The 27,307-nt window shown below is 32.9% G+C and overlaps 2 protein-coding genes across 5 annotated transcripts; one reads left to right on the forward strand and one right to left on the reverse strand.

Annotated features, from left to right (window-relative positions):
* Nucleotides 1-6,893: 6,893 nt before the first annotated feature.
* On the forward strand, nucleotides 6,894-10,468 carry LOC136270570 (uncharacterized). Its single transcript, XM_066068537.1, has 4 exons — nucleotides 6,894-7,052; nucleotides 8,527-8,626; nucleotides 9,400-9,537; nucleotides 9,931-10,468. Exons 1-4 carry the CDS (start codon nucleotides 7,032-7,034, stop codon nucleotides 10,197-10,199), a joined length of 528 nt encoding a protein of 175 aa, XP_065924609.1. The 5' UTR covers nucleotides 6,894-7,031; the 3' UTR covers nucleotides 10,200-10,468.
* On the reverse strand, nucleotides 9,930-25,866 carry LOC105337553 (uncharacterized). Of its 4 annotated transcripts, none has more exons than XR_010708362.1 (8): nucleotides 25,769-25,866; nucleotides 24,664-24,775; nucleotides 23,962-24,452; nucleotides 22,519-22,755; nucleotides 18,753-18,885; nucleotides 16,735-16,896; nucleotides 12,649-13,232; nucleotides 9,930-10,217 (listed from the first exon to the last, which is right to left on the reverse strand). XR_010708362.1 is itself a non-coding variant. In XM_066068536.1 (7 exons), the coding sequence occupies exons 3-7, from the start codon at nucleotides 24,435-24,437 to the stop codon at nucleotides 10,209-10,211; spliced, it is 1,017 nt and encodes a 338-aa protein (XP_065924608.1). In that variant the 5' UTR covers nucleotides 24,438-24,452; nucleotides 24,664-24,775; nucleotides 25,769-25,866; the 3' UTR covers nucleotides 9,930-10,208. The 4 variants fall into 4 exon arrangements, 1 of the variants encoding a protein (XP_065924608.1); XR_010708363.1 differs by having other exon boundaries at nucleotides 25,773-25,858; XR_010708364.1 differs by lacking the exon at nucleotides 9,930-10,217 and adding an exon at nucleotides 13,407-13,516 and having other exon boundaries at nucleotides 13,094-13,232.
* Between the last annotated feature and the right edge of the window lie 1,441 nt (nucleotides 25,867-27,307).

Consider the following 27,307-nt stretch of genomic DNA (forward strand, 5'->3'; position numbering starts at 1 on the left):
CAACGTACATGTTTTTAAGTCAACATTGTTGTTCAGATTTTATGCAAAAAATATCAAATTTAACTCTGTTTTTTTTAAATTTGATTCATCCGGTAATTTAAGATTGGAAGGGCTATAAGAATATATTTATCAGATGTATTCATTCGTGCCAAAAATCGACCAAGAATATAAACCGAAAATTATAAAATATATGACAATAGTTTCTTTTAGGATTTTCTCAGTAAAATCCGTGCGACCATCGGGGGACTAATGAGGTTTTCCAAGTGCCTCTCAAGATCTCCGTAAAGTGTGTTTTGAATCCCCGGTTGTTACTGCGGTGTAAGTACAATGTACACCCCAAGGATACACTTTACTAAGAACAAAATGTATTTCAATGACAATAAGTTGCTGTTTCCAATTATTCATTTAAGAGGACTGGATTGTGATGACAATTTTAAAGACTATATTGATCTCCTAAAGAGAAGAGCTCTGTGTAAAGGTTCGGGAAATTATTCGAAAGTTAAATATATAAAGTATCTCCTCATACATAGTTTATATAAAGTTACATTAAAATAATTGCATTAACTATCTTTCCCCCTATTAAATTGCATTGAAGGAGCAATATTTAGACATAACACAGAAGACCAAATCTGGTGAGTATGAATACAATCCTTATTCAGTATTTCTAAAAAAAAACCAAGACTAACTCTCCTAGCGACTTCAAATTGGATGACGGCCTGATATAATACTTACTCTGATCAGCACACCGTTGCAGTTATGAGACAACATCTTTCAAAATTTAATGATTCAATGCTTAAATATCACATCTGACAAAAATTTGAAATGAGTAAGTTAAATCTTTTGGCTAATTTTTTGACCACCTAAATATATGTAGCCTCCATAAATAGTTTCATAAATATACATGTACCAAAAATGTTGCTATAATTTAATTTGTATTGAATGTACGCTAATTTCAGGCCCCAGGTAGTCTTAGACTTAAGTCAATTATTTTACACTGTCTTATTGTCTTTTGATTAAAAACATTGATAAAATAAAATGTTATTAAAATGTGTCTCTACTGGTACTGTACCAGTTATCGGCTAAGACCAGTTATCGGCTAAACATAGAGTTCGGGTTAATAGCACGCGTCTATCCGAGATTTTTTTAAATTTAGTCGTATGATTTGAATAAAGAAAATATAGTTTGCTTGAAAACTTTCTTGAATATGTTTAAACATGAGCTTAAACGATCATTGTTTACCGCTGATTTACATCTTTGCACTTTCAGCAGTGGGGGATGTGACGTAATAAGTTAAAAATATAATATTACTTCGCTGTAATACGTTATTATATCCCTTCTTTGATTTGACATATAATATCAATACATAAAACATGCCTAAACAAAGGAAATTCAATAAATTCCGAGATATTCATCGCGCACTTGAACGCCTGATTGCACAATTATGTATTAAATAGTCAACGATTTTGTGCATTTACCGTATGATAACAAACGCATAATTTTATGAAGTTTGTTTATGTATCATAACCCCTACGACCTTTAGTTTGACCCCACAAGGGGCATAATTCAAATTACACATTGCATTGTATAAAATCAACATGTACAGGAATTTTACTACGTTATTATCACGAAGTCGATAAATGGTACAGTAAATCGCGAACACTCGGCAAATTCGGGGCGTGCTAAAAATCGCAAAACAAGATGTTTTTGGGTTCTAAATACTAATATATTCTAGCAGATGGATAAATAAGAAGTTCACCATTTAAAATATGTCAATTGTTATCAAGAAATATCAAGAAATAAGGAAATACGAAAAGAAAACGTTAAATTTCAGCCGATAACTGGTACAGTGTCAGTATATTACGTTGAAAGTTACAAATTCTATGCGTTGTTTATTGATGTATTATTATTTTATGAATGATTGAAATATTGACTTAAGTCTGAGATAGATCTGTTAATGATAGTAATTTTATTATGATTAAAGTTTTCCTTCTCGATTTATTTATTTTGAGAAAAGAAATCGTTTATGTGTGCTTTAATAAATACATTTTATTGTTCTAGAGCTCATTAGATCCTCAGCGTCGTTAAAATATCCAAGACACCAAGAGGGACAATTTCGTCCACTGGCACAGAGGACTGCGGGAATACGATTCGCGAATTTGTTTCATTTATTGCTAAGGAGTGTGTAGTGTCCGTATTGACACCTATAGTTCCTGGCACATTCCTTGATACAGTCGAGACTCAGTTCACTGTATCCAGCCGGCGAGCTTTCCAGACCCCCAGGACATCTATGAGAAGCTACCCTGTGCGTTCCGATGTAGGTCTTTGAGTTATCTTAAAAAAATATAAGCCATATCTTAATTCAAGATTAATACTGCGTTAAGTTATTTCCATAAAAATGTCTCTGCGTTTATGATTATTCATGTGAATGTATTTAAATTTACGTGCAATAAAGATTATTTTTTCCATCATTAAATTGTCAATCAGGAACTATTTAAATATTACTAAATACCGGGGTATATTATTATTACTCCTAAGTAATTGTTAAGTTTTTTTCTAAATTAATTTTTAAAAATCTACACATTCACATAGCTTAACCAAAATTCAACATAAAATGTTGGGGTCTATATGCTTCATTTGGTGCTACGGTGCGTTTGATATGACCTTTCTGCAGTGGAAGTGCAGATTGCACATACATTGCTTTTTTTATCGGAATGAACCAGGACATCAAATTTATACTATTTAGAATAAATAAAATTAGAATTATCATAAAGAAAAATGTTACCATTTCTTCCTCTCAATGATATTTTTACCTCTTTGCAATGATAAAACGCTATTTTTATCCAATAACGATTCAACATGTAATGAGATTATTTTAAAGTCTCAAACATTTTCTTAAATTATGATAGACTTGTCAGAAAAATCTGATAAAGAAGAAGGTACAGTTTCTTTTGATATTTGTCCTAAAATTCAAAAGTTGTTTAAATCTCATGAAAATACACATATACTATCTTGAACATGTGTGGATATAAAATGCCAAGTTATAAACTTTTTTCTTGTTTCAAAAAATAATAATGACTTCAACATTTTGGCACATTTCTAAGATTTAGTCAAAAATGGTGAAAAGTAGCATATTTTCTCATAGTTTTTTAAAGAGGAAAATGTGTCCGCAGCCGTTGCCCGTAACAAAATTTACATATTTTATGTGTTTTAACATGATAAAGTTATAATGTGAGTTTCATCGTGGGCGACGGCTGCGGACATGGTTTCTATTTAAAAAACCGCCGAGAAATTGGTGTTTTCTGCTTAGTTTTATAAAATTTGCGGGAAAATGCACTGTTTGTGACAACACAATTACCCTTGTGAAAGTCTAAGCAGGTAACTATTTATAGATTCTTAATTAATGGGCATTTTTGTGTATTTTAATGTTTCATTTCCATTTTTGGTGATATTTTTAAAAATCACTCTAAAAAAGGGCAAAATATGATCGAAACTGTACCTAGTTCTTCAGAAAATAAAACCAAAAACATGGGTCTACTATGTAAAATTTGAGATATTGCATGTTTTAGGCAAAAAAAAGGATTCAGTTTTTTTTAACTTTTATGAAATGTATGTTAGATTTGCCAATATGTGTCGATGGAAATATTGAAAAATTGTAAAAATATGTTTTTCGTAACAAAATGAAGATATTCTAATGTACAAACTATTTAGAATTGTTGATTGCATTGAAAATAAGGAAGCTAAAGTGACGGTTCTCTAACACAACTGAGTCATGAAAAATGTTCATTTTCTTAAAATCCTTCCACCACAAAATATAGTCCCCGACTAAACTCTGTATATATGTAATTTTTCCTAAACTATTTTATTTAATATGGTTTAATTGGCATTATAAAATATGACTTTATGAGTAAATCAATGTATGATGCATAATTTCAAGAAAAAAGGTGATCCAAAATGGCTACCCCAAAACAGAAGAACAAACCTCTTTAAATCCGCGTTCTTCATCATGACAAGATAGGGGGTATTTGATTTGGTATTAAAAAAAAGCACTTTCTCTTCTTTTTCGAGTCAGAGTTATTTCAAGAAATAGAACTTAGAAGAATCTAACAACTTTTTCTGTACTTGAAAAAATAAAAAAAACAAATTATATAATTTTATTGTAAAAAAATGGGTGCGTCTTTTTACCCCAATGAACCCCAATGATACCCCAATGAACCCCAATGATACCCCAATGAACCCCAATGATACCCCAATGAACTTTGAAATACCCAAATGATACTAAGTATGTTCATAATTGATACACGTAATGAAGTTTATGTAACAACATGTTACACAGATGAAATTTCAACTACGTGCCGTTTTTTCATTGATTGGGCCATATCTTGTGATGGGAAATTATTAGAATTTTTTAAGCTAAAATTTGACTCGAAGATTGTTTGTGACCTGTAATTATGTCCTGATGGGAGCTTTGGTCATTTGTGCTAGTTCAACATAACTTTAAAAAAAAGAGACATATCGATTCTTTTCCATTTGAGAAAGACTTCAGTTTTTACTTCTACGTCTTTAGGAATAAATGATGAATGCAGAAAAATGAAGGTTGAATGAGATAACTCCCTCTCTTCCCAACTGCTTTTTAATTTTGCTCCCCAATTGCTTTAAATTCTTATTTGGGACAGTAATAAAAAATTATAGAGAAATTTGACATTGGAACAAATTGAATATATCATCCATTTTAGTGTGGATTTCTTAAAACCCTGCCAGCTCCTTTAAATATTCAGCCATGGTTTGGATTTTTTATTTTAATTTTAAAGAATAGTTTTAAAAAAAAGAATTAAGAAAACTTTCGGTCAAAAATGAACAAAAACAAAAAGGAAAATAAACACTTGATATTAATTTTATACATGTACGGTGTTTATTCACACGCTTGCGCGGAAGATCTTTTAACTATGCACCCATTTAGTTTCAATGGGGTATTAATATTTCAAAGTTCATTAGGGTATCATTGGGATATCATTTGGTATCATAGGGGTATCATTAGGTGTATTTAGGTATCATTGGGGTAACATTGGGGTTCATTGGGGTATCATTGGGGTTCATTGGGGTATCATTGGGGTATCATTGGGGTTCATTGGGGTATCATTGGGGTTCATTGGGGTAAAAAGACGCACCGTAAAAAAATTGATCTGCTACTAAATTAAAGAATAAAGAAATAATTATGAAATGTAATGAACACGATCGGTGTTCAAAATCAAAAGTCCAAAAGAAAAAATACAAAACAGAAGCAACGCAAACACGGACCTCTACAATGATTAGAAGTAGGATAGGTGCCATGGAGAAGTGAGCTTGCTCTGCTTATCGGTCACACCCGCCATGTGCTCTTTGTCGTAATCAGGTAAACGGAAAATCCGTAGACAATTCGGTTATTAATAATGGCCTTACAATAAGTATGAAAAACGTCAGTCAGCATTCGACCTAGTGGAAGATTGTATTTGCTGACAAGATCGTTGTATCAACATAAAACTTACAAAATGATGACTTCCATCGAGACTGTTGATAATATTGTTTTATCAGCTTGTTTGTCAGTGGCTTGTCTCGTTTTAGACATTGTTCATATCTAGAGCATGACTTTGCGTTCGAATCAAATGAGAGACAATAATTCCATGTGAAGGTGATGAAGGTATATTGCTACATAAGTAAGGAAAATTGACGATAAGAAAATTGAAGCCATCATGTTTATCATGATTTTTTAAAGTTAGGTTACCACTAATGTATTTTTCTAGTAAAATATCTAATATAAAACAGATGATTCAGGCTCTATGGTATCTTTTATTTCAAGTTCACAGGGATATATCGATCCGACATAAGAATGGAAATAACAATTGTTAATTGATAATACGTCGTTAGTATACCTAAATGTCGAGTGAAGGTCACAGGGAGTGATTTTGTTTCGTGTACAAGTCTTTGAAAACATTTCTGATTCATATGAGTATAGAAATAGATCTGCTAACGATGGAGCGCAATCGGTACCCATGATAATACCAACAGAATGTTGGAAGACGTAATTTTCAAAAACTACATAGATGTCAATCACAAAAGCAAGCATCTTGTTTATAAAATCCTCAGAGTACTTTTGAACGCAGTCCAATGGTTTTTAAGAAAATAGTTGTATAAATGACAAACGAACGAAGTTTTGTTTAATTATAAATAATGTATTAAGCAATTCACTTCATGAAGTAAATAATGAAAAAACAGTGTATACTTACGTTAACGGTTTATGGAATGCATCGGCGAAGACGAGAAGCCTTGTTGGTAAGGTATCAACGTTCTGGTATTTTATTATCTATAAAAATGTCATAAAGTTTGACTTTTGGGGTTTTTAGTTAGGATTTGTTTAAGGCGTTTTTGTTGGGATTTTTACATCTCTTTTTTCATAGAAATGTGATTCATTTTGCAGCTCACTTGAACTAAATAATCTATACAGCTTACAGGAATGAGCACCTGGGCGTGTTCCTGACAACCAAGGGTAATGGTTTAGTTAAGTGTACTCGACAATATAAAATAAAGCTTATTTAAAAAAATGTATACTTGCTATTTGATTTTTGATACAAGATTTGTACATGGTTTTATCATTTCTTGAATATTTTCCTTACGACAGAGGACTCTTTATTCAATAAAGCACAGTTTCAATCCATTGAGGCATTATGCCAAATTTGGTTAATATAAGAATAATTATTTGGAAGAAGAAAAAAAAGAAATACAACAAAAAGCAATTGAAATTTACATGCTTACAAAGACGGATGATAAGTGGATAAACATTTAGTTGAAGTGAGCTACAAAATGAATCATATTTCCGAAAGTTTTAAGTGAGTGAAACGTATAATTCTATGAAAAAAGAGATGTGAAAGATCCCAACTAAATCCCCATATAAAAATCCTAACTAAAAACCCCTACAGCCAAGCTATATAAGTAATTTTTATAGATAATTAAATACCAGATCGTCGATACCTTACCAACAAGGCTTCTCGTCTTCGGCAATGCATCCCAAAACCATTAACGTAAGTACATACTGTTTTTTCATTATTTACTTAACGAAGTGAATTGCTTTATACATTAATTATAATTAAACAAAACTCCGTTTGCTTGTCATTTACAAAAGCTTTTTGTTAAAAGTCCATTCGGACTGCGTACACAAGTACTCTGGTTCTGATAAAAACAAGATGCTTGCATTTTTGATTGATATCTATGTAGTTTATTAAAATCAGGTCTTCAATCGGTTGGTATTACTATGGGTACCAATTGCACTCCATTGTTAGCAGATATATTTCTTTTTTCTTATGAAACAGAATTTATTCAAAGACTTGTACACGAAATAAAGAAATCACTCCCTGTGACCTTCACTCGACATTTAGGTATACCAACGACGTATTATCAATTAACAATTGTTACTTCCATTCTTACGTCGGCTAGATATATCTCTGTGAACTTGAAATAAAAGATACGACAGAGTCTGAGTCGTCTGTTTCATCTTTAGATATTTTACTAAAAAAAACATTAATGGTAACCTAACAACAAAACTTTATGATAAACGTGATGGCTTCAATTTTCCTACCGTCAACTACCTTACTTATGTAGCAATATACAATTTTAATCTGCATATGGAGTTTTTGTCTCTCAGTTTATTGGAAACGCATAGGCATGCTCTAGATATGAAAAGTTTCTAAAACGAGGCAAGCTACTGACAAACAAGTTGATAAAACAATATTATCAACAGCCTCGATTGAAGTCATCATTTCGTAAGTTCTATGTTGATACACCAACCTAGTAAGCAAATACAATTTTCGACAAGGTCGAATACAAACGTTTTTCATACTTATTGTTATGCCAATATTAATCACCAAATTGTCTACGGATTTTTCCGTTTTCCCCATTACGACAAAGAGTACATTGCGAGTGTGACCAATGAGTAGAGCAAGCTCACTCCTTCTTGGCACCTGATCCTATCTCTAATTTTTTAGAGGTCTGTGTTTTCTGCGTCTGTTTCATATGCATTGTATTTTTTTTTTCTGGACTTATTATTTTAAATACGGATCGTTATCACAACATTTCATAATTATTTCGTTTTTCTTCAATTTAGTAGCATAACATTTTTTTATTTTAGATTGATAATTTGTTTCTTAATTTTTTGAGTACAGAAAAGGTAGTTCGATTATTCAAAGTTGTTTCAATGTAATTTGAAATATTTTGAAATAACTCTTGACTCGAAAATGAAGAGAAAAATACTTATTTTCTTATATATTTCATTAGAAAGGCGTCAAAACAGAACCACAAACAAAACTAAGTTTAAAGCGCTATTGCATAAGAATAAGTTAGGCAAAGTTGATAATTTTTTATATAAAAAATTCTAAACAACGAATTGACAAATTTTCGGGGTATATCATTTCGTGAGATTTTTATGAGGTAAACCCGCGACCAACCTTGATATGAAGAAAATAAATTTGTTTTTTTACTTTTCTTTATATTAATTTGAAGTTGCTGTTGGTCGTTGCCTTAAGCTGTATCCTCCTGCCTAAGATCGACGCTTGGTGGCTCGTCGGGAAAAATGGAAGCAACCGTCAATGTCCTTGGAGAAGTATAGCCATAAAAAATCAAAACACTTTGGTCAAGTGCAATACTTAATACTTAGTTATGATCCAAGTTCTTCTGAGATGCTCATGCAACACGTTCAGCTCGTTAAATTACGAAGATGTTATTGCACCCCACTTTCGTAATTTATTCGAAATTTATGAATACATGAGGGTTCAAAAGGAATTTATTTTACTGTAGAATGAAAAAAAATCTATTGTTTCTTTTCTTAAATCCCCTCTATCTTGTCATGTTGAAGAATACGGTTTTAAACAATGTTTTGTTAATTTTGCAATACAAACGACATGTAAGTACTCGGGTGATAGAGTCAAAAAAATGTGAAATATGCGTTGTGTTTATATTCTTTATTTGTTCATATTTGTTTATATACTTCCTAATAAATAGCCTCCTTTTTAAAAATTGTAAATCTCTTTTTAATATATTCCGGTATGGATAAATTACACATAAGCTAAGAATGGGAAGATTGCTCACTTTATATCGAACTGTTGTACTTCTTTGACAGGTTTTTGTGTTTTAAATAAAATATAATCGAAAGTGAAAGAATTGATAAACTGGAACAGTGTATAATTGTGATATATCCTATAAAATATTTATTGATTTTTTAGACCAAATTATGTAAACACAAGTAAAGAAAGAATAATATTTTACACAATGGTAGTAAAAAATAACATAGATTTGAGTTTTTACGTGTTAAATTTTATGGTTTTCCCCTCTTATTCCTTCGCATATTTCATGTTTGTTTTGTTTGATACTTAATAGGAAGTGCTGACCCATATTACTTCGGTGACACAAACATGCGGTGTTTGGGAAAAGGAAAGCGAAGTGTACCCTCAAGAGGAGTCTGGGAGTTGACCCATCGCGTTATTTATTACAAAGGGTATTACTTCGAGTTTCTTGGTAAGTGTACATACTGTTCTTACGTTAGAGTTTAATCTTTGCAACGGTAAATTTCTGAATATAATTGCTTTGAAAAAAAGTCAACTGCAATAAAAAAATATCAGCACAATGTATGAGACATAACTAATTTGACGATACTGTAATAGCCAAAAATAGGACTAAACAGTTTTAACACTAACATAAGAGTAATGATAAAATATTGAGTGATATTTAAACAGTTCCTAATGAACAATTTAATGACAGAAAAAAATAATCTTTATTGCACTCAAATTGAAATACATTCAGATGAATATTTATAAACGTAAAGACATTTCATGGAATTTTGAAAGACATTGTAAATTTCCTTTAAGCAGTATTAATCTTGAATTAAGATATGGCTAATATTTTTTTAAGATAACTCAAAGGCCTACATCGGAAAAAATAGGTTTGCTCATGATAGATGTCCCGGGGGTCTGGAAAGCTCGGCGGCTGGATACAGTGAACTGAGTCTCGACTGCATCAAGGGATGTGCCAGAAACTACAGGTGTAAATACGGATACTACACACTCCTTGGAAATAATTGCAACGTATTCGCCAATCGCATCTCCGCAGTCCTCTGCGCCAGTGGAGGACATTGTCCCTCCTGGTGTCGTGGAAATTGTAACGACGCTGAAGAACGTTAGACCAGGATCTTATGAGCTCTAAAACAATGAAATGTATCTATTAAAGCACACTTGAACGATTTCTTATATAGAAAAAAAAACCGAGAAGGAAAACTTTAATCATTTAATATTTGTTAGTTTGATAATGTATTGGCGCTTCTGATTGGTAGAAAAATATCTTTGATACCAGCATTAATAAAACTTGGGCCGGATCTACTTTTACTCAACTGTTCTGATCTAACACTATTTATAGAACGGAAATTTCCAAAATAAACACTGTTAACAAAATATGAGTTGTGTCTGTTTAATTGTTAGGAAACAAAATATAACTTTATAAATCTAAAATATTAAAAGTTTAACCCTAAAAAATAAGCAATACACATTATTTAATTTACTAAATAGGAAATAAAGCGTCTTCTCACGATTTCGTCTGCTTGAGATCAACATTTACTGCGAGGCTGACTGTTCCAAGTCCAGGAATAATTATAACGAACCTTTAGGCCTATACATGTGTATACTTTTACAGTGACACTGCTGTTCAGATTTGGTAAAGATCAATTTTAAATTAACCCACGAACATGATCAGTCATCAAAATAAGCATCGCAAATCTGTAAGTAATGTATCATAACGGAAATTCTATACAAATTGGTTAAAGTGTATGCGTTATATCTAAATAAAACGCTACTACTGACCACGGTGCGTCCGATCATTAGTATGCACTTGATCGCATTTACTTCTTAGGAGGAAAATGTTGTAGCGCAGTGTCCGTGCGTATAAAATGGGGGTGCGAGAAACACAGCTCTCCAGTAGTCATCTGGAAGCTGTCTTTCTGCCTCCTCTTTTATACAGGTAAGATAAATCATAACGCTTGTGCGCATTCTCAAAAGTAAAGTTAATAGATTCAGAGGGTTCAACTAATATTTTATTTTCAGAGATTTCTGTAATAAATATTATTGTAATTTCGTTGTAATTAATATTGATTTTTATTGTTAAAATGTCATATTAAATTAATAAAAGAGTAGTCATCTAGAAGCTGTCTTTCTGCCTCCTCTTTTATACAAACTGGGACACGGGCTATTCCCCGTGTAGAGGAGGAGACACTCCGGAAACACCTTGGCTAGGGCACCCCCAGGTGTGGCCATGTTGGAACAAAGATCTCGAGGATCTAAATAAATTAAATATCATAACACTCCATATATCCCCTAATGGACTTTTATAAAATAGTACTGGAGGCGTTATGATAAGTGCATCAACTCTTTCGACGTTTTCCAAGCAGCAGATATATTATTTACGTATCTCACTATCTAGTAACCACAACATTTTCAAAAGTTGCACATACATACTATTATTTTTCGACATATTTTCGTGCACGATCGCGTCTTCTTGCATGGTTATGCCCAGTTGCATATTTAAGCGATCTCACTTGCATTGAAACCAGTTTTGACGAATACTGCTGCAAAGTTAACAATATCACAAGCCATCGCATGTATATTCCTTTAATTTTCAATTTAGCCGGTTCAGATTTCAGCTTTCTATTTGACTGTGTTTAATCCATTAAATATAGCTCAGTAGCTGTGCATTAACTGAAGGGGCATCCATTTTGAAAATTGTTGCTGTTATACGCGCCGCTTCGTTTACATTTCTTACATTTTTTAGCAATGACACTTCACATTTTATGATTAGAAACTGTTTTTGTTAAATGATAAGAAATAAATTTAACATTTTTTCTATTGATCGACGTAAAAAGGAAAAATTAACCGGGAAACTTTATCATCAATGCGTTTTCCTATCAAGTTTTCCTTTGATACGCCAATCAATAGAAACAACTATTAATTTCATTTCTTAAATCATAATAATATTACTATTAATATCAGATTTATCTCAGATGACTTTCAATATACGATGAAACCACATTTCGCAACAAGCATACAATTAATACGTATCAAATTATATCAACATATTTGGTACATGTATCATTTATTAAAGTATTTATGGAGACTACATGCAGTCAACAAATTAGCCAACAGATTTACCTTATTCATTTTTAATTTTTGTTAAATATGAATCATTAAATTTTGAAAGATGTAGTCTCACAACTGCAATAGTGTGTTTAATAGCGTAAGTATAATATCAGACCGTGATTCGGTTTGAATCGCGAGGAGAGTCAGTCATGTTCTTCGAGAAACACTGAAGGAAGATTGTGCTCATACTCACCAGATTTGGTGATTGGGTGTTATGTGTAATGTTTAAATATCACTCAATCAGTGCAATTTAATAGGGAGAAAGAACGTAAATGTAAATATTCTAATTTACATGTAACTATATATAAACTATATGTAAAGAAAAAAATAATATATTTAACTTTAAAATTCGAATATTTTCCTGAACCTTTACACAGAGCTCTTCTCTTAATGAGATCAATTTTTGTTCTAATTAAATGTGTGTCCTTGGGATGTACACTGTACTTACACTGCAGTAACAAAGAAAACCGGGGATTCAAAAACACACTTTTAGGCATTCTTGAGAGGCACTTGGAAAACCCTCCGAGTCCCCCGATGGTCGCACTGATTTTACTGAGAAAAATCGTGAAAGAAACTGATGTCATATGTTTTGTAGTTTACGGTTTATATTCTAGCTCGATTTTTTGTCACGACTCAATATATGAGATAAACATATTCTTATAGTCCTTACAATTTTGAATTACCCGATGAATCAAATTAAAAACAAACCAAAAGAATTTAGAAGAAAATTAAATTGGATATTCTGTGTATAATACTTAGAACACTATAAATAATCGAAACAACAATGTTGGATTAATATGTTGTAATACAAATAACATGTCAACTATATAGTTGTCATATTTTAGAATTAGGAATTCGGCAATTTTGAACACATCCTAGGAAATACAAAAACTCTGCTATTTTTGATCTGTCTTCAGCATTCAACATATCAAATGAACGAGTGTAGGAGATTTTTCCTTTTGTTTCCAACGGTGCTCCCAATAAAACGTTAACGCAATGGTCCTCAGGCATCCTCAGGTATACGAAAATAAACTGAAAGATAAATTGCTTTCAGAATGATTATTTATGACAAAGCACATTAAACTTGTCAGATACAAGGGAAAAAAAGAAGAAAACTCAGAAAGGTAGAAGGGTGTGATAATTTGAAACAAGAGGCTCACAGGCCTTGACGGTCACCTGAGTACCATAACCCATAGACGGACAAACCTGTAAGGGAGTCCCAAGTTTGCATGTTAAGCTTTTGGAGTCTTAACCCTAATCCAAAAATCCTCTGACTGTTACTTCCGCTTTTAATATTTGAACCCCTGCTCCATGGACTGTGAATTTTACAATTTAAGAAGATGACATTATGGAAATAATTAAGTACAGAAGAAAATATTAGAATTATTTATACATTTTCAATATGTGGTCATGTTGGCCCTATCCAAGGGCTTGAACCCCTGACCAAGAGGTCATAAAATTTAAAATTTAAATAGAGGGCTTCATGGACATCATAATAATGCATTCATTCTATCTCCCTCCGCTGTAGAAGTACAGAAGAAGATCTAAGATAAACTAGTAGACTAATTATTCTCGAACAATTAGAGGTCTTTCCACCTCATTATTTTTTTTTGTTTAGAATATTTTTCTTTTAATTCAATTGATGAAATATTTTCTTGAAATTTTAATATTTTCAGGGGCAATAACTGCTAGGAGGCCTCAGATCCTTTCGGTATGAATAGATTGAAAAACTCTCTAAGTGTACCGAAGAAATTGGTTAAAGTTCCAAGTCTCTATCTCTATTGGTTTTAGAGGAATTGCGATAACAAGCATTTGGTACAATAGGTACTTCTTTTCTATGTTAAAATTGGAATCCCTCTTTGGGCCCCACTGGTCAGTATTGGTTCAGGGGTCACGATTTTAACAATTTAGAACCTACGTCATTTGAGGATGCTTGCATCTTATTTCACAATTTACATTCCTCTTACCATAGAGATGCTTCACACCAAAATTGGAAACTTAAATCTACACTATCTCAGGATGCTTTCACACAAGTTTCAGCTTTTCTGGCCCCATGGTTTAAAAAAAAAAGATTTTTAAAGATTAACTCTATGTATTCCTACGTAAAACTTCGACCACCATAATGGCCCCATCTTACCTATGAGGACCATGATCTGAACAAACTTGAATCTACACTATCTGAGGATGTTTCTACACAAGTTTCAGGTTTTCTGGCCAAATGGTTTTTGAGAAGAAGATTTTTGAAAAATATCAACAAATTTTCAATAAATCCTAATTATCTCCCCTTGGAAAAGGACGTGGCCCTTCATTTTACAAACTTTAATCCCTTCACCTAATGATGCTTTGTGCCAAGTTTGGTTGAAATTGGCCCAGTGGTTCTGGAAAAGAAGCCGAAAATGTAAAAAGTTTAGACAGACAGATGGACAGACGGATGGACAGAGAGACACAGACGGATGCCGGAAAAAAGTGATCAGAAAAGCTCACTTGAGCTTTCAGCTCAGGTGAGATAAAAATGTTACATATTCTATTTATTCACTCTGGTATACACATGCATGCAAATGTATATGTAAGGTATTACATGTTAAAAAAAAAAATAGTAGTTCCGGATAGATGTTGTCAAGGGGGTGTGTCCCCATACCAAGGTATGTTATACAATATGATACATGTCCCTCCATCTGTATCAGCCAATCAAATTAGGGATTACAACCAAAATTAAATTATTTATTTCTAGTTACAGGATAATATGGATTTAAATGATTTAAATTCATTGTTTTATGATTGTCTTCTTACTGATTGGAAGTCAATGCTAAAAAGTCATTTTTATTTTTTATTTTTTGTGTATGTCTATAGATACATATCTGCGGTCTGTCTCAGATTAAGAAAAACTTCCAAAGTTTACACACGGAACTATACAAACGACCGGGTAACTGTGACAAAGTGTGAAAACTGACCACCCGTGTATGTGTGTTTGAGCCTAGGAGTAAACAGAGGCAATCACTGATAGGGGATATACACTGTTAAAACAAAAAGTCTGATTTTTCACTTTTGATAAAAAAAATCATTACTGGTACTGTACCAGTTATCGGCTAAGACCAGTTATCGGCTAAACTGAGGGTTCGGACCTATAGCACGCGAATATCCGAGATTTTTTAGTTCAGTCATCTGTTTCTAATAAAGAAAAGTAAGTTTGCTTGAAAACTTTCTTCAATATGTTTTAAACATGAGCTTTAACGATCATTGTTTACCGCTTATTTACATCTTTGCACTTTCAGCTGTGGGGGAAGTGACGTAATAAGTTAAAAATAGAATATGACCTCTTTGTGATACGTAATTATATCCCTTCTTTGATTTGACATATAATATCAATACATATAACATTTATAAAGAAAAGGAACTCACTAAATTCCGAGAGATTCATGGCGCAGTTGAACGCATGATTGTATAATTATGCATTGATAAGCGTACGATTGTGTGTATTACCGTATGATGATAAAAGAATAATTTTATGAGTTTAATTTATGTATAATAACCCCTATGACCAATAGGCTGACCCTGCAAGGGACATAATTCAATCAATACTTTGCAGAATATAAAATCAACATGTACAAGGATTTTACTATGTTATTATCACGAAGCCGATAACTGGTACAGTAAATCATGAAACCTAGGCAAATTCGGGGCTTGCAAAAAAGCACAGAAACAATATGTTTTGGGTTCTAAATGATGATATAATCTAACCGATGGATAAATAAGGAGTTCACAATTTAAAGTATGAAAAGTTTTATTCCAATATATCAAGAAATAAGGAAACACGAAAAGAAAACGTAAAATTATAGCCGATAACTGGTACAGTGCCAGTATGGCAGGGTGCATCGGGATTATATATTCATTTAAAATCTGTCTTAAGTTTATATTTCTTTACAAAGGTCTTCATACATGTAATGTTCGCCCAAAAACAGGATTTATAATATCTGTTTTGAGATAAGGCACATTTGTAAGATGAATGTTATCTTATTTGCCCTGCCTGGAGCCCCAAATTTGGTTCGGGGGTCATGATTTTTACAACTTAAAATTTTCTTTTTATATACAAGCTTTTATGTAAATATTGGCATTTTCTGGTGCAGTGGTTCTTGAGAAGACGACTTTTAAAGACATGCACCATATTATCACTGTTTCGTAATTATTGCCCCATTAAAAAGGGTTGTGCCCTTTATTTTAACAATTTAGAATCCCCCTTTTCATAAGGATGCTTTGTACCAAGTTTGGTTAAATCTGGCCAAGTGATTTCAAAAATGTGAAAAGTTTACAGAAGGATGGACCAACGGACAACGAGTGTTCAGAAAAGCTAACTTGAACCTTCAGTTCAGGTGAGCTAAAAAGTGATCACATAAGCTCAGGTGAGCTAAAATACATGGGACTTACTAGGATGGCTTTGATAGGGGTCTGATTGACTGGCTCCATAATTTACTTTATGCCATTGATTTTTTGAAGGTTTCAGATTTGTCGTAACAAAATTAAAGTTGATTGCACTTACTTTGGTTTCCATACAGATGATTCCCAGAGAGTTTGGTTTCAATACAGAAAAATTTGTCTCTGCAAACAATTCCAATCCAACTTGTCCTAAGACTCTGGGGCCAACTTGTTCTTCTAGTGATACAGAGACCGCAGTTTTCATTCTTACTGGCTTTCTTTTCACCTGAAGTAACAACAAGAAAGCATTTAATATATTTATTGTAGATATAGATTTTGCTAACATGACATTACTCTCCTTACACGCAGTCTTTTTATCTAAATAATTATTCTTGGTAAAACGCTCTTTACTTCTTGTATTTCTTGTTTCAACAATATGACATCTTAGCATAAGAGATACATCTCCATTAAGTCTGCAATTTTTATTCTGAATTAGCTAAGCAGGAGTATTATTCATAAATATGTTCACTTTCCAGTGTCTTTGTCTGTAAATTCCTTATTTCATATGAGTATGTAATTCCTCGATTCCCCGAATATAAAATCATGAGCACCAATTATCTGTTAGCTCACCTAAAACAATGTTAAAACGTACAAACTTAAAACTACCATATTTAGGGATACTTCCTCACAAGTTACAGCTTGCGCAGGTAGGTTAACGCAAACCTAAGTTTAATGATCGTCTATATTATGGTCATTTTAAATATTGTTTATTTTTATGAAAACAGAAAATATAAATATCAAGTCCCACTGTATCACATGACAGATAAACCAATGCCGAAGTACGCTTATTTAATACATATACCAAAAATTTAGATGAGTGTCAGTTAGGATATAATCAGGATAATACAGGCATGGATATTTTGTTCGATAAGCGAGTGTTACAAGGTAAGCAGACAGACATTTATATCACTAGAAAAACAAAATATCCATGCCTGTATTATACTGATTATATCCTTACTGACCATCATCTAAATCTTTTGTATATGTATTAAATAAGTTCTATTTCGGCATTGTTTACACTGCATTCCGATGATTTGTCTTGCAACATTGATCTTCTCTATTAAACATGATTGCGACTTGATCAATGTTAATTATACGTAATAAAAAGAAATTGAAGACATATTATTCAGTTAGAAAAGTTTTTAGTGACAATTTATGCCTGCAGTTTTTATAATTTGAACCAGAGATAAAGTTAAAATTGACATGTTTCAAAGTAAAACATGCCATCATGCTGGTTATTGTGACAACAATGATCAGTGGAAATTTTACTCAATCATTCGCTGAAAGTTGCCTTATCATACCCGCGTGGGGAATTGGATAATTTTTGATTTTGAATAAGAGGACACAATTGCGCTTTTAAATAGCAACTAAACAGATCGATTTAATTTTGAAAATATAATGTCTTTATTATACAATAACAAAAGTAAAGAATCATTATTTCCAGTGAACTACAAACCGGAGGTACACGGGAGGCTATGCTCCCCTCTTATAAGTTCAATTTCATAAAAAAAATATATGCTCTTTTAATTTCTTTCATATTTTTATATTCTCCAAAATTGCTTTTTAAAAAATGTTGGTATCTAGTTTTAGCTTTTTAACTTTTTTCGGAACACGTTACCCACCTCAGAAAATTATGTATGTGAAATTTACATCAAGATCGAGAGTCATCATTTTTACATGTAAACAAACTGCACTATTTCACTTTAGGGGCTGGTGATGGTGTTTAAATGTTATCAAAATCAAGTATCAGCAAGAAGAATTTAATGGTACTCCTTGTTTTCACAGAATTTGCGTATAAATAAGGTTAATCAATCCAAAACTAGCACACGTCTATGTGCGTAACAAATACATAATTTTTTGGAGTTGAACGTTCATGTTCAATCTCCCTTAGTCATCACGCACTTTTCATGCACAGTAATTTGTATTGATTATATAGTGTGTTTTATTTTACTACACAAGACCCTGTGGCTGCTCACATATATGTTTTAATTAATGACAGATAATAATGACTGAAATTGTGTTATTTTCTTGAATGAATGTAAAGTAAGATGAATTTTGGTCAGAAAAGCCCACAGATTTTACCTCAATAACAAAGAGTATAGTGTCCTGTATGTCTGTCACTCCAGCAAATGGCTCCAAATGTAGAGAGTAAGCTAAATCTGGTGTACTGCTTACTGTCTTTCCATTAAAATACATGGTTTTTCTTTTCACTGCACTAAAAGAAAGTGAATGAAACAATTATTGCAACTACAGGCAAATCTCAAAATCTGGAACTTTAAGGGACCTTGATGAAAACTTGAGAGATTAAGAATTCATGTGATTGAGAGTTTGATAAAATCCAGAAACGATTAATATTCTGACCATTTTGGTTATTAAAGGACAGTAACTCAGTCTGGTAGTTTATCTACACTGTATGGAAGGACAGCATAAAACATGCAGTTTTACACATATCAAACAACCAAACTTGTCCTTGAAATTTACAAGGACTTGACACTCTGAACTAACTTCCTGTAACATGTGTTCTGCGCAAATATACAGTGAATTTTTACAATTTGCAAGAATTGAGAGTGTTTCCCTGGTGTTATAAAAAGTCAAAATTGATAGATCATCATTTTCATACCTTACAAAACTTAAAAGCTCTGCTTTCTTATTGGTGGACAGTGAATAATGAATATTTAAAAAATCGAAAAGAACAATGAGTTCGCCAAATTTGGTAAATAAGGATATATTCAAGACTGGATAGGGCTTCCAATAAGGTTTTCACAGAAGATATTAACATTCACCATTTTTCTTAATGAAATAGTCACAAATATTCATATTGTATTAAAAACAAGGCTAAGGTCGGTATCGAAGTGTCGCCAAACTCTACTCATGATTTGAATGTCATGTCCTCTCTTACATTCAGATTATAAGAAAAAACAATGAAAAAAAGTCATCGGCCAGTCTTGGCACAAAAGAAATAAACATAGGCTACAAAAACTGAAGTGAAAATCAGAGCTGGATTTTTTTTTTTCATGAAGGGCATTGACTTTATAAGAATAAACTAGAGGCCCATGGGGCCGCATTGCTTACCTGAACAACAAAAGTTTTATATGGGTGTTCAAAGGATATTGTGCCATATGGCCTCTAGGTAGAAAAACAAACAAGAGGCCCATGGGCCACATCTCTCACCTGAACAACAGTTCCTTGTAACATTTTATTTCGCAGCATATGCTATTTCTTTTTTAAACTTTGAACCTCGCCTTGGGCCTCAGTATTAGTCAGGTGGTCACAGCTTTATTGATTTAGAATCTACACAATTTAAGAATTCTAACAATTTTGAATATTTTTTATGTTAAACTTTGATCTGACGGTCACAATTTTTACAATTTTGAATATTCACTATATAACAAGATTTTGTTAATTAATTGGCATTTCTGGTGCAGTGGTTCTTGAAAACAAAACTTTCAAACATTTTTTCTACCTATTTCTATGTTAAACTTTGGACCCCACCTGAGGCACCTGTTTTGGTCCAACGGTCACGTTTTTTACAATTTAGAAAATTCACTATATAAACAAGCTTTAGTGTAAATGTTGGCATTTCTGGTGCAGTGGTTCTTGACAAGAAAAGTTTTAAACATTTTTCCAACTTACTTCTATGTTAAACTTTGAACCCTGCCTGGGGCCCCACTTTTTGTCCAAGGGTCACGATTTTCACAATTTAGAATCTTCAATATATAAACTAGCTTTTGTGTTAATATTGGCATTTTTTAGTGGAGTTGTTCTTGAGAAGAAAATTTTCAAACATTTTTCCAACGTATTTCTATGTTAAACTTTGAACCTCGCCTTGGACCCCCGTTTTGGCCCGAGGGCCTAGATTTTTACAATTGAGGATCTTCACTTTATAAACAAGCTTTTATTGGCATTTCTGGTGCAGTGGTTCTAGAGAAGAAGATTTTTAAAGACACACACCCTATACTCACTGTTTCGTGGTTATTTCCCTTTTGAAAAAAGTTACACCCTTTATTTTAACAATTTAATATCCCCTTTCTATAAGGATGCTTTGTACCACTTATATACATCTTGGTATAGAGTTCGAGCCATCAATGCACTGGAATTCTTTTTAAACACTCAACTTGTTTCTTTATTCCAAGTAAGTTTGCAATAATTTTGTAAAATGCATGGATACCCTCTAAAAATTTCATTTCATTTATAAAGGTTGAAAGAAAAATGTCATTCTTATGGGTACAGTACCGATCAGACCCAACCTAACACCAGAGTAAACCCCAACTAAACCCTGGGTTTACTTTCTGGGTTTACTTTGGGTTTACTTTTTGAAATTTTGGGTCCACTCGGGGTTTACTTTGGGTTTATTCCGGGTTTACTTTGGGTTTACTCGAGAATTGATTTTGGAGTCAACTATAGTGTGAACTATAGTCGCACTGGAGTGTGAAGCAGACCTGTATTTTATCTTATCATCCCATTGCCTGTGATTCCTACCCTTTGTATATTCCGAATACACATGTAGCGTCTGCTTTCAGGGTATACCTCTGATCGGGGTTTACTCTCTGTGTCCACTCTGGGTTTACTTGGGGTTTACTCTGGGTTTACTCTGGGTCCACTCTAGTAAACCCAGAGTAAACCCAGAAAGTAAACCCGGGGTTTAGTTGGGGTTTACTTTCTGTTAGGTTGGGTCTGATCGGTACTATATATCCCTGTAACTATTTTTGGAATAGGTAGGACAACAATGTAGTGCCTTTAAGCAAAAAAGTTTTTATACTTGCAGAGTGTATATACATTTATTGGGACATTTTAAATCAAAATGCTTGATCACATGTCAGAAAAGAGGATTTGTAATTTTAAGGTGGCTCACTACACCTTGGAAAATCTTCTCAAATCAGCAGAAAATTACTTGATTATGATAGATATTATACATGTAATGGATAAGAAGCATTTAAGTCAAATAGGCAAAAAAATGTGCAATTTTGGATGAAAAATTACATTTTCGAAAATTTAATTCTGTAATCAGTAAACATGAACAAAAGCTCCGGGTGGATTCGAACTCATGATGTGCGGTTCAGAAGCCCAATACTTTAACCATTGGGTTACGACGATATCGCCATCTTGTGACTTAGTGTCTTAAAAAGTATAAGTCTGGGTGTAGTGAGGTACCTTAAAAATAAGTGTCAAAATTGAATTATCATTTAAAGAAAAGAATTGAAATTGTTTGATGTACACCTTTTCCAAAACTGTGAAATTCCCTACTTTTACTTTCATTTTCAGAGTTTTTCAATACAGACGCATTTTGCCGGAAAACAAATCTGACTTCCAACCACGAAATTTTAACAGGAAAGAGATAATTTGATGAGGTCCCTCATTGCTGATTGAAAATTAGGGCCGGAGCTATGAACCATAACGTTAACATTACCGCCTATGGAAAATGCATTAGTGGACTATACCCTTATGATGAAAAAAAAATTGAGGCTAAGGATTGGAAAACCTTAAGGGTCATGAATAAAAATACATGGTTACTTTCTTGAAATGCATTTATTGAGCTGTATTTAGTCGGGGCAAGAAAACGCGACAAAGGGCTCGGCTTGCTGAATCCTCTTCACATTTTTGACCCGAGCTCAAATTAGCTTATCCATCTTCTACTGTCTGAATCGGTCGGGAGTGTGTGGAATGACAGCTCTGAGTTTATCCTTCTATACCCACTGCAAAAGGGTACGTATCATACAGCAGTACTTGTTTCACCTTATCCGTCACCATTTTTGTTTACGCTCTCAACCGACCTTAGCCTAGTTCTGGATTCTGAAGCCCGGCTTATAAATATTCTTTTAAAATGGAGTGTACTTATTAACATACTTACTCTGGCTCTAGGAAGAACAGTTGTCCAAATATAGAACAAAAATGTTGAAAGAATTCTTCATCGACAGCCTCATACACCTCAGCACATTCAATTTCTTCACTCTGTTTTTGCTTGCTAGGATCTATACCTATCCTTGAGGTAACTGCCCCTTCCTCTATGGGATACAATGATCTTTTGATCAGCTTCAGTGTTTGGTAAGCAAACTTCTTAACTGCTGGAAACCACCTCCTGCTTAACCTGGAGTTATAAATAAATGAACATTATACTAAGTAAACATTGATATAATACTGATATAATGAGAGCATTGCCAGGTAGAGCATTTTCTTTACAGGAAATGCTCTTTGAACATGTTGTGAATCATTATCAAGTTATCTTATTTGGTATTGTGTTTAATTGTTGTATAAGTTTGAGTTGTATATATTTAAAACAAGTGAAAAGCTGTCAATGTGACAGCAAACTGGGTTTTCTTTTATGTGAACTGTATCCATAATCCATGTCAACCCTTATCCAGTGAAATGGAGTTCCCCAATATGCAACATTTTGCCAAAAAATGACTAAGTTCAAAAGCTAGTATTTTTTTCATAAATAATCAGAAATCAAAATCCTAGCAATATGCACACCTCTGATATATGTACAATTAATCTGCAAAAGAACAGCTTCCAATCTTGAAAACTGTAGGAGGATTTATCCGTACGATGAGGGTACCCTTTTGGCAGCCGCCCGCCCGCCATTTTCACCATTTTAATAACCTGATTTTTCCGTTGGAAAACCCAGTTAAAAATTGTTGGATATCACAAGTAAAAATTTACTATTGATCACTAATAACTTTGAAATGGAATTGGGGTTCATACTTCTTAAAGTATCAAACGCACCAAACATACCTGTGAGGTACCACTCAGATCCCGGACCCCTGCCATAAGCATTTGAAAATAAACAATAACATTGCTCAAATATCTTGTTGCAGTTTTAATAAAAGTTAATTGAAAGTGTCGTTAATGGCATTTTTGTCTAAATGTGCAGACAGTAAATTTGAAATACCCAACAAAAGTATAGCCATAAATCCAAATCACGCACACTTTCGATTAGCTTTTAAATTTGAGGATAATCTACATGGTGGTTGTGAAGAAGGTTTATTAAAAACCCACTTTGTTAATATTCCCACTCCAGTATTGGTCAGGAGCCACAGTTGAACTTTGAACCCCTCCTGGGGCTGCAGTATTGGTCAAGGGGACTATGGTTTGAAGAAATTAGAATCTACACTATCTGAGGATACTTACATAGCAAGGTAGTTCTTGAGAAATAGATTTTAGGTTTTTCCCTAATATACGTTTTTTATGTTGAGATCTGAAAACTACCTACTTACATTAAGTTTCATACCGACCCACTGTCCCAGCAAGAGCACATCAAATAAACCAAATTTAATGTTGGCTTCATATTACTTACATATCCTTCAAATCAAAATTTTTCTCAGCATTCTCAGACTTTTGCACATCTCCTTGTATGTCTTTTATCATCTCCTGTTCTATGTCCACTTTGTTTTTATACATATGTTTTCGCAATTCACGAATGTTCTCCAAATCATAAGAGAAGACAACATTTTCTTTGAGAAGATGAGTGAAAGTATTTACACACTTGCTGAAATCTGGACAATGAGGATAATTCTTCAGAATATCTTCCTTTACTTCCATCATAAAATCTTCATAAATCTCGGGTTTCTCATCAAAGAAAATATTGATTTGCTTCAAATCAGAATATTTCCATTTGCTAGCAGGAAAATTGCCATCCTTTCCACCAGAGAGCACACTCTCACAATAGTCTGTATCGGAGGGGTCATCTATATAGGGTTCTTCATCAGATTCCGACAGAGTTTCTTCTTTTTTCTGTCTTTTAAAAGGTACTTCTCCACTAGGACCTGGCATTTCACCTGTGGTTGTCTTTGAAAGAGAAACAAGAATGCAGATGCAAGTAAACGTAGAAATTTCTGCATGGCTATTAATTTCATTAAATACACAACAGAGTCCAAACTTTCCTCAATATTCCTTTGCAATAAATTACACTCACTGAGTATAATGCACATGTCTTTTGAATTCCAAGATCTAATACCCCCTCCTCTTTACTGACAACTTCAACACAAATTATACTTACTTTGTTTTTTATGGCAGAGGAGCATTGTTTTTTAGAATCTTCAGTGTGTCTTTTCCTTCTCTTTAACTAGTATGTAAAGGCTATCGGGGTTTACAGAAAGACATTATTGAACCTATTAAAAAAATGTGTTATTAAACATTTTGTAAACAAAGATAATCAAAGATTACAAAACTCACCGAGACGAGGCATCACCTTTATGAGACCACCTTTATCATACTATATGAAATTTATAATTAATGATCTTGAATATTCATGAATACTGTAGTGTGTTTTGACAGTATCGTATATCATTTGTTAAAAATTGTATGATAAACATATGTTCATTTCACATGGTATTGTAAGATATATATACAATGTTTGTCAATAAAATACTATGAAATATGATATCGCATTCTATGATACTATACAATATAAATCATATTATACTGTTTTATATATTAAAATTGAAATTTTTTTTTATTTTTTTTAACATAGGAGGGGGGAAGCTCTATGATGAGTCAATTTTAATAAGTAAGTTAAAGTAAAAATGTCCACTGCAAAAAAAGGGGATGGACTGACGTTACAATCACTTTAAAAGAGGAGATACAGTGCAATGAACATTTATATTAAAATTTTTATTATTCCACAACATCATTGTCTCTGAGATTAATGAAAATTTACTGAAAAATAGGTATGTTTTATTTAATTTTGCAATCAAATTCATTTACGTTGTTAATTATATTTTTATTGATTTATCATAATTCATTGTTTGATCACATGTATTCTCTTTTGAGAAGTGGACATGCATAGCCTACGGCCTACAAGTCACAGGCACTTGTTTCTGAGAAAAAAATTTACCCTATACATGTAGTATAATAATTACTATTATTATATTATTATCATACTATAGGGTAAATTTTTTTCTCAGAAACAAGTGCCTGTGCTACAAGTGGATGTAGGCTATGCCTGTCCACTTCTCAAAAGAGGATCACATCACATGCTGTGCTCGCCTCAACGGTCGCACCGTAAATTAAACATATTAGTTTTACAACGTATAAATGAAACATTCAGAATAATGTTGAGTTAGATATATAGGTCTAGACATTAGTAAAACTGTTGTCATTACCTACAAGTTACTGGTCTATATGCAATATCTCCTGAACACTGTACAGTAACTTGTTCACGGAGCCGAGGGGTGCCGAGTCGGCGAGTGCCTTTGGTCAATCGTGGGGCATAGACATTTCGAGGTCCGGATGTTTCGGAACCGGATAAGACGTTCCAGGACCTGCATAAAATCTTTAAGGTGGGAAACAACGTAAAACTGTATTTTATGGATCGTTAAATTATATCTTATACAGGATTTCGTTGTTCAAAGAAGGATTTAAACTCTCAATTATTTTACACGATTTTTTGCAGTATTTTTATGAAAAATTGGAAAATCTGGCCCCAAGGTTATAATACTTTTTCATACTCGTACTCAAGTTATAAAAGTTTTAGAGTATACGTTTATACGCTGAGTACTATTTGGAGTATGCTCCAAAAGCCGGTGGAGGAAATACGTCTCCGGAGTAAGGCAGAGCATGGTTCTAACTCATGTAAATAGACCTGGTATGTAGGCAAACTGCACATGTATTCAGATATAAATTATTTATCAACAAAATATGTAATACATTATTTACATGCACATATGCCCCTTTTCATCTGCAAGCATGGAGATGTGTCTGCATCTATAATTTTGGAATTTTTGAGCATCAAAGACGATAAATCCAGTGTTTTTGACAAACTTATCAACAACTTGTGATTAATGTCAAATGTTTTTTTTTTTTTTAAAAAGAGAGAAGGGGGCGTAGATATTAACAACTTTTAAAAGATTGAGGCAATTAATGGTCTGGAATCTCTCTCTCTCTCTCTCTCTCTCTCTCTCTCTCTCTCTCTCTCTCTCGGACTTTGTGTTAAATGCTACAAAAACTTATCCTCTATTTCGACAACTGTTTTTAAAACGTTTTAAAGTTCGTGCAGCCTTGGAAAGATAGTGAGTGGAAGTTATTCAGTGCATTTTATGAGGGTTAGCAGATAATATAACTTTTAATTGTTTAATACTTTACTTCATCATGTTCATAAAATAAGATATTTTTACAATCCCCTAAAGCGACTGCACTGTTGATTATAGGGTAGATTTTGCTTTTTCACTAACTAAACACAGGAATACTGGTATATGTACTGTTGCAAGGCAAAAAAGTATCGAAAACTTGTTTGGTGTCGATGTTAGTAGTTATTTGATCTTTCAGTGTACTTTTATTTTTGAAAAAAAAATGACATCAACGGATCAAGTAATTAAAGATAATTTTGATATAAAAAAAAGATCATTTAAAAATCATTTAGACCATGAATAACTGTTGTGATTATGACACTACAGGTAATTTGTAATTTCAGTTTAAGTTGAAAAGAATTAATTATAACAAAAATTAACTAACCCGTCAGACTGTCTCCCAGTGCCTAGTACATGTAGTGGTGTTTTTGCATATATTTTTACTGCCTTACGCATACTTTGGTGAAAAAAAAATACAAAAACAAAACAAAACTTTCAGTGAAAGTCCTTTGAAACACTCACTAGCTGCCACTACAAAACGAACTTGATTTGTATTATGTTTATTTATACGTAGAG

Source organism: Magallana gigas, chromosome 8 (assembly GCF_963853765.1).
Source record: "Magallana gigas chromosome 8, xbMagGiga1.1, whole genome shotgun sequence".
NCBI classification, from domain to species: Eukaryota; Metazoa; Mollusca; class Bivalvia; order Ostreida; family Ostreidae; genus Magallana; species Magallana gigas.

What these genes read in the sequence shown, in the direction of transcription:
- LOC136270570 (XM_066068537.1), top strand. Translation starts at nt 7,032, where the DNA reads ATGCATCCCAAAACCATTAAC. An exon ending in TGCATCCCAAAACCATTAAC is followed by an intron (nt 7,053 to 8,526) that starts GTAAGTACATAC and finishes ATTAATTTGAAG; the next exon opens with TTGCTGTTGGTCGTTGCCTT. An exon ending in GTATTACTTCGAGTTTCTTG is followed by an intron (nt 9,538 to 9,930) that starts GTAAGTGTACAT and finishes TATTTTTTTAAG; the next exon opens with ATAACTCAAAGGCCTACATC.
- LOC105337553 (XM_066068536.1), bottom strand. Translation starts at nt 24,437, where the DNA reads ATGCCAGGTCCTAGTGGAGAAGTACCTTTTAAAAGACAGAAAAAAGAA. An exon ending in AATTTTGATTTGAAGGATAT is followed by an intron (nt 22,756 to 23,961) that starts GTAAGTAATATG and finishes TTATAACTCCAG; the next exon opens with GTTAAGCAGGAGGTGGTTTC. An exon ending in CTATACTCTTTGTTATTGAG is followed by an intron (nt 16,897 to 18,752) that starts GTAAAATCTGTG and finishes TTGTTACTTCAG; the next exon opens with GTGAAAAGAAAGCCAGTAAG.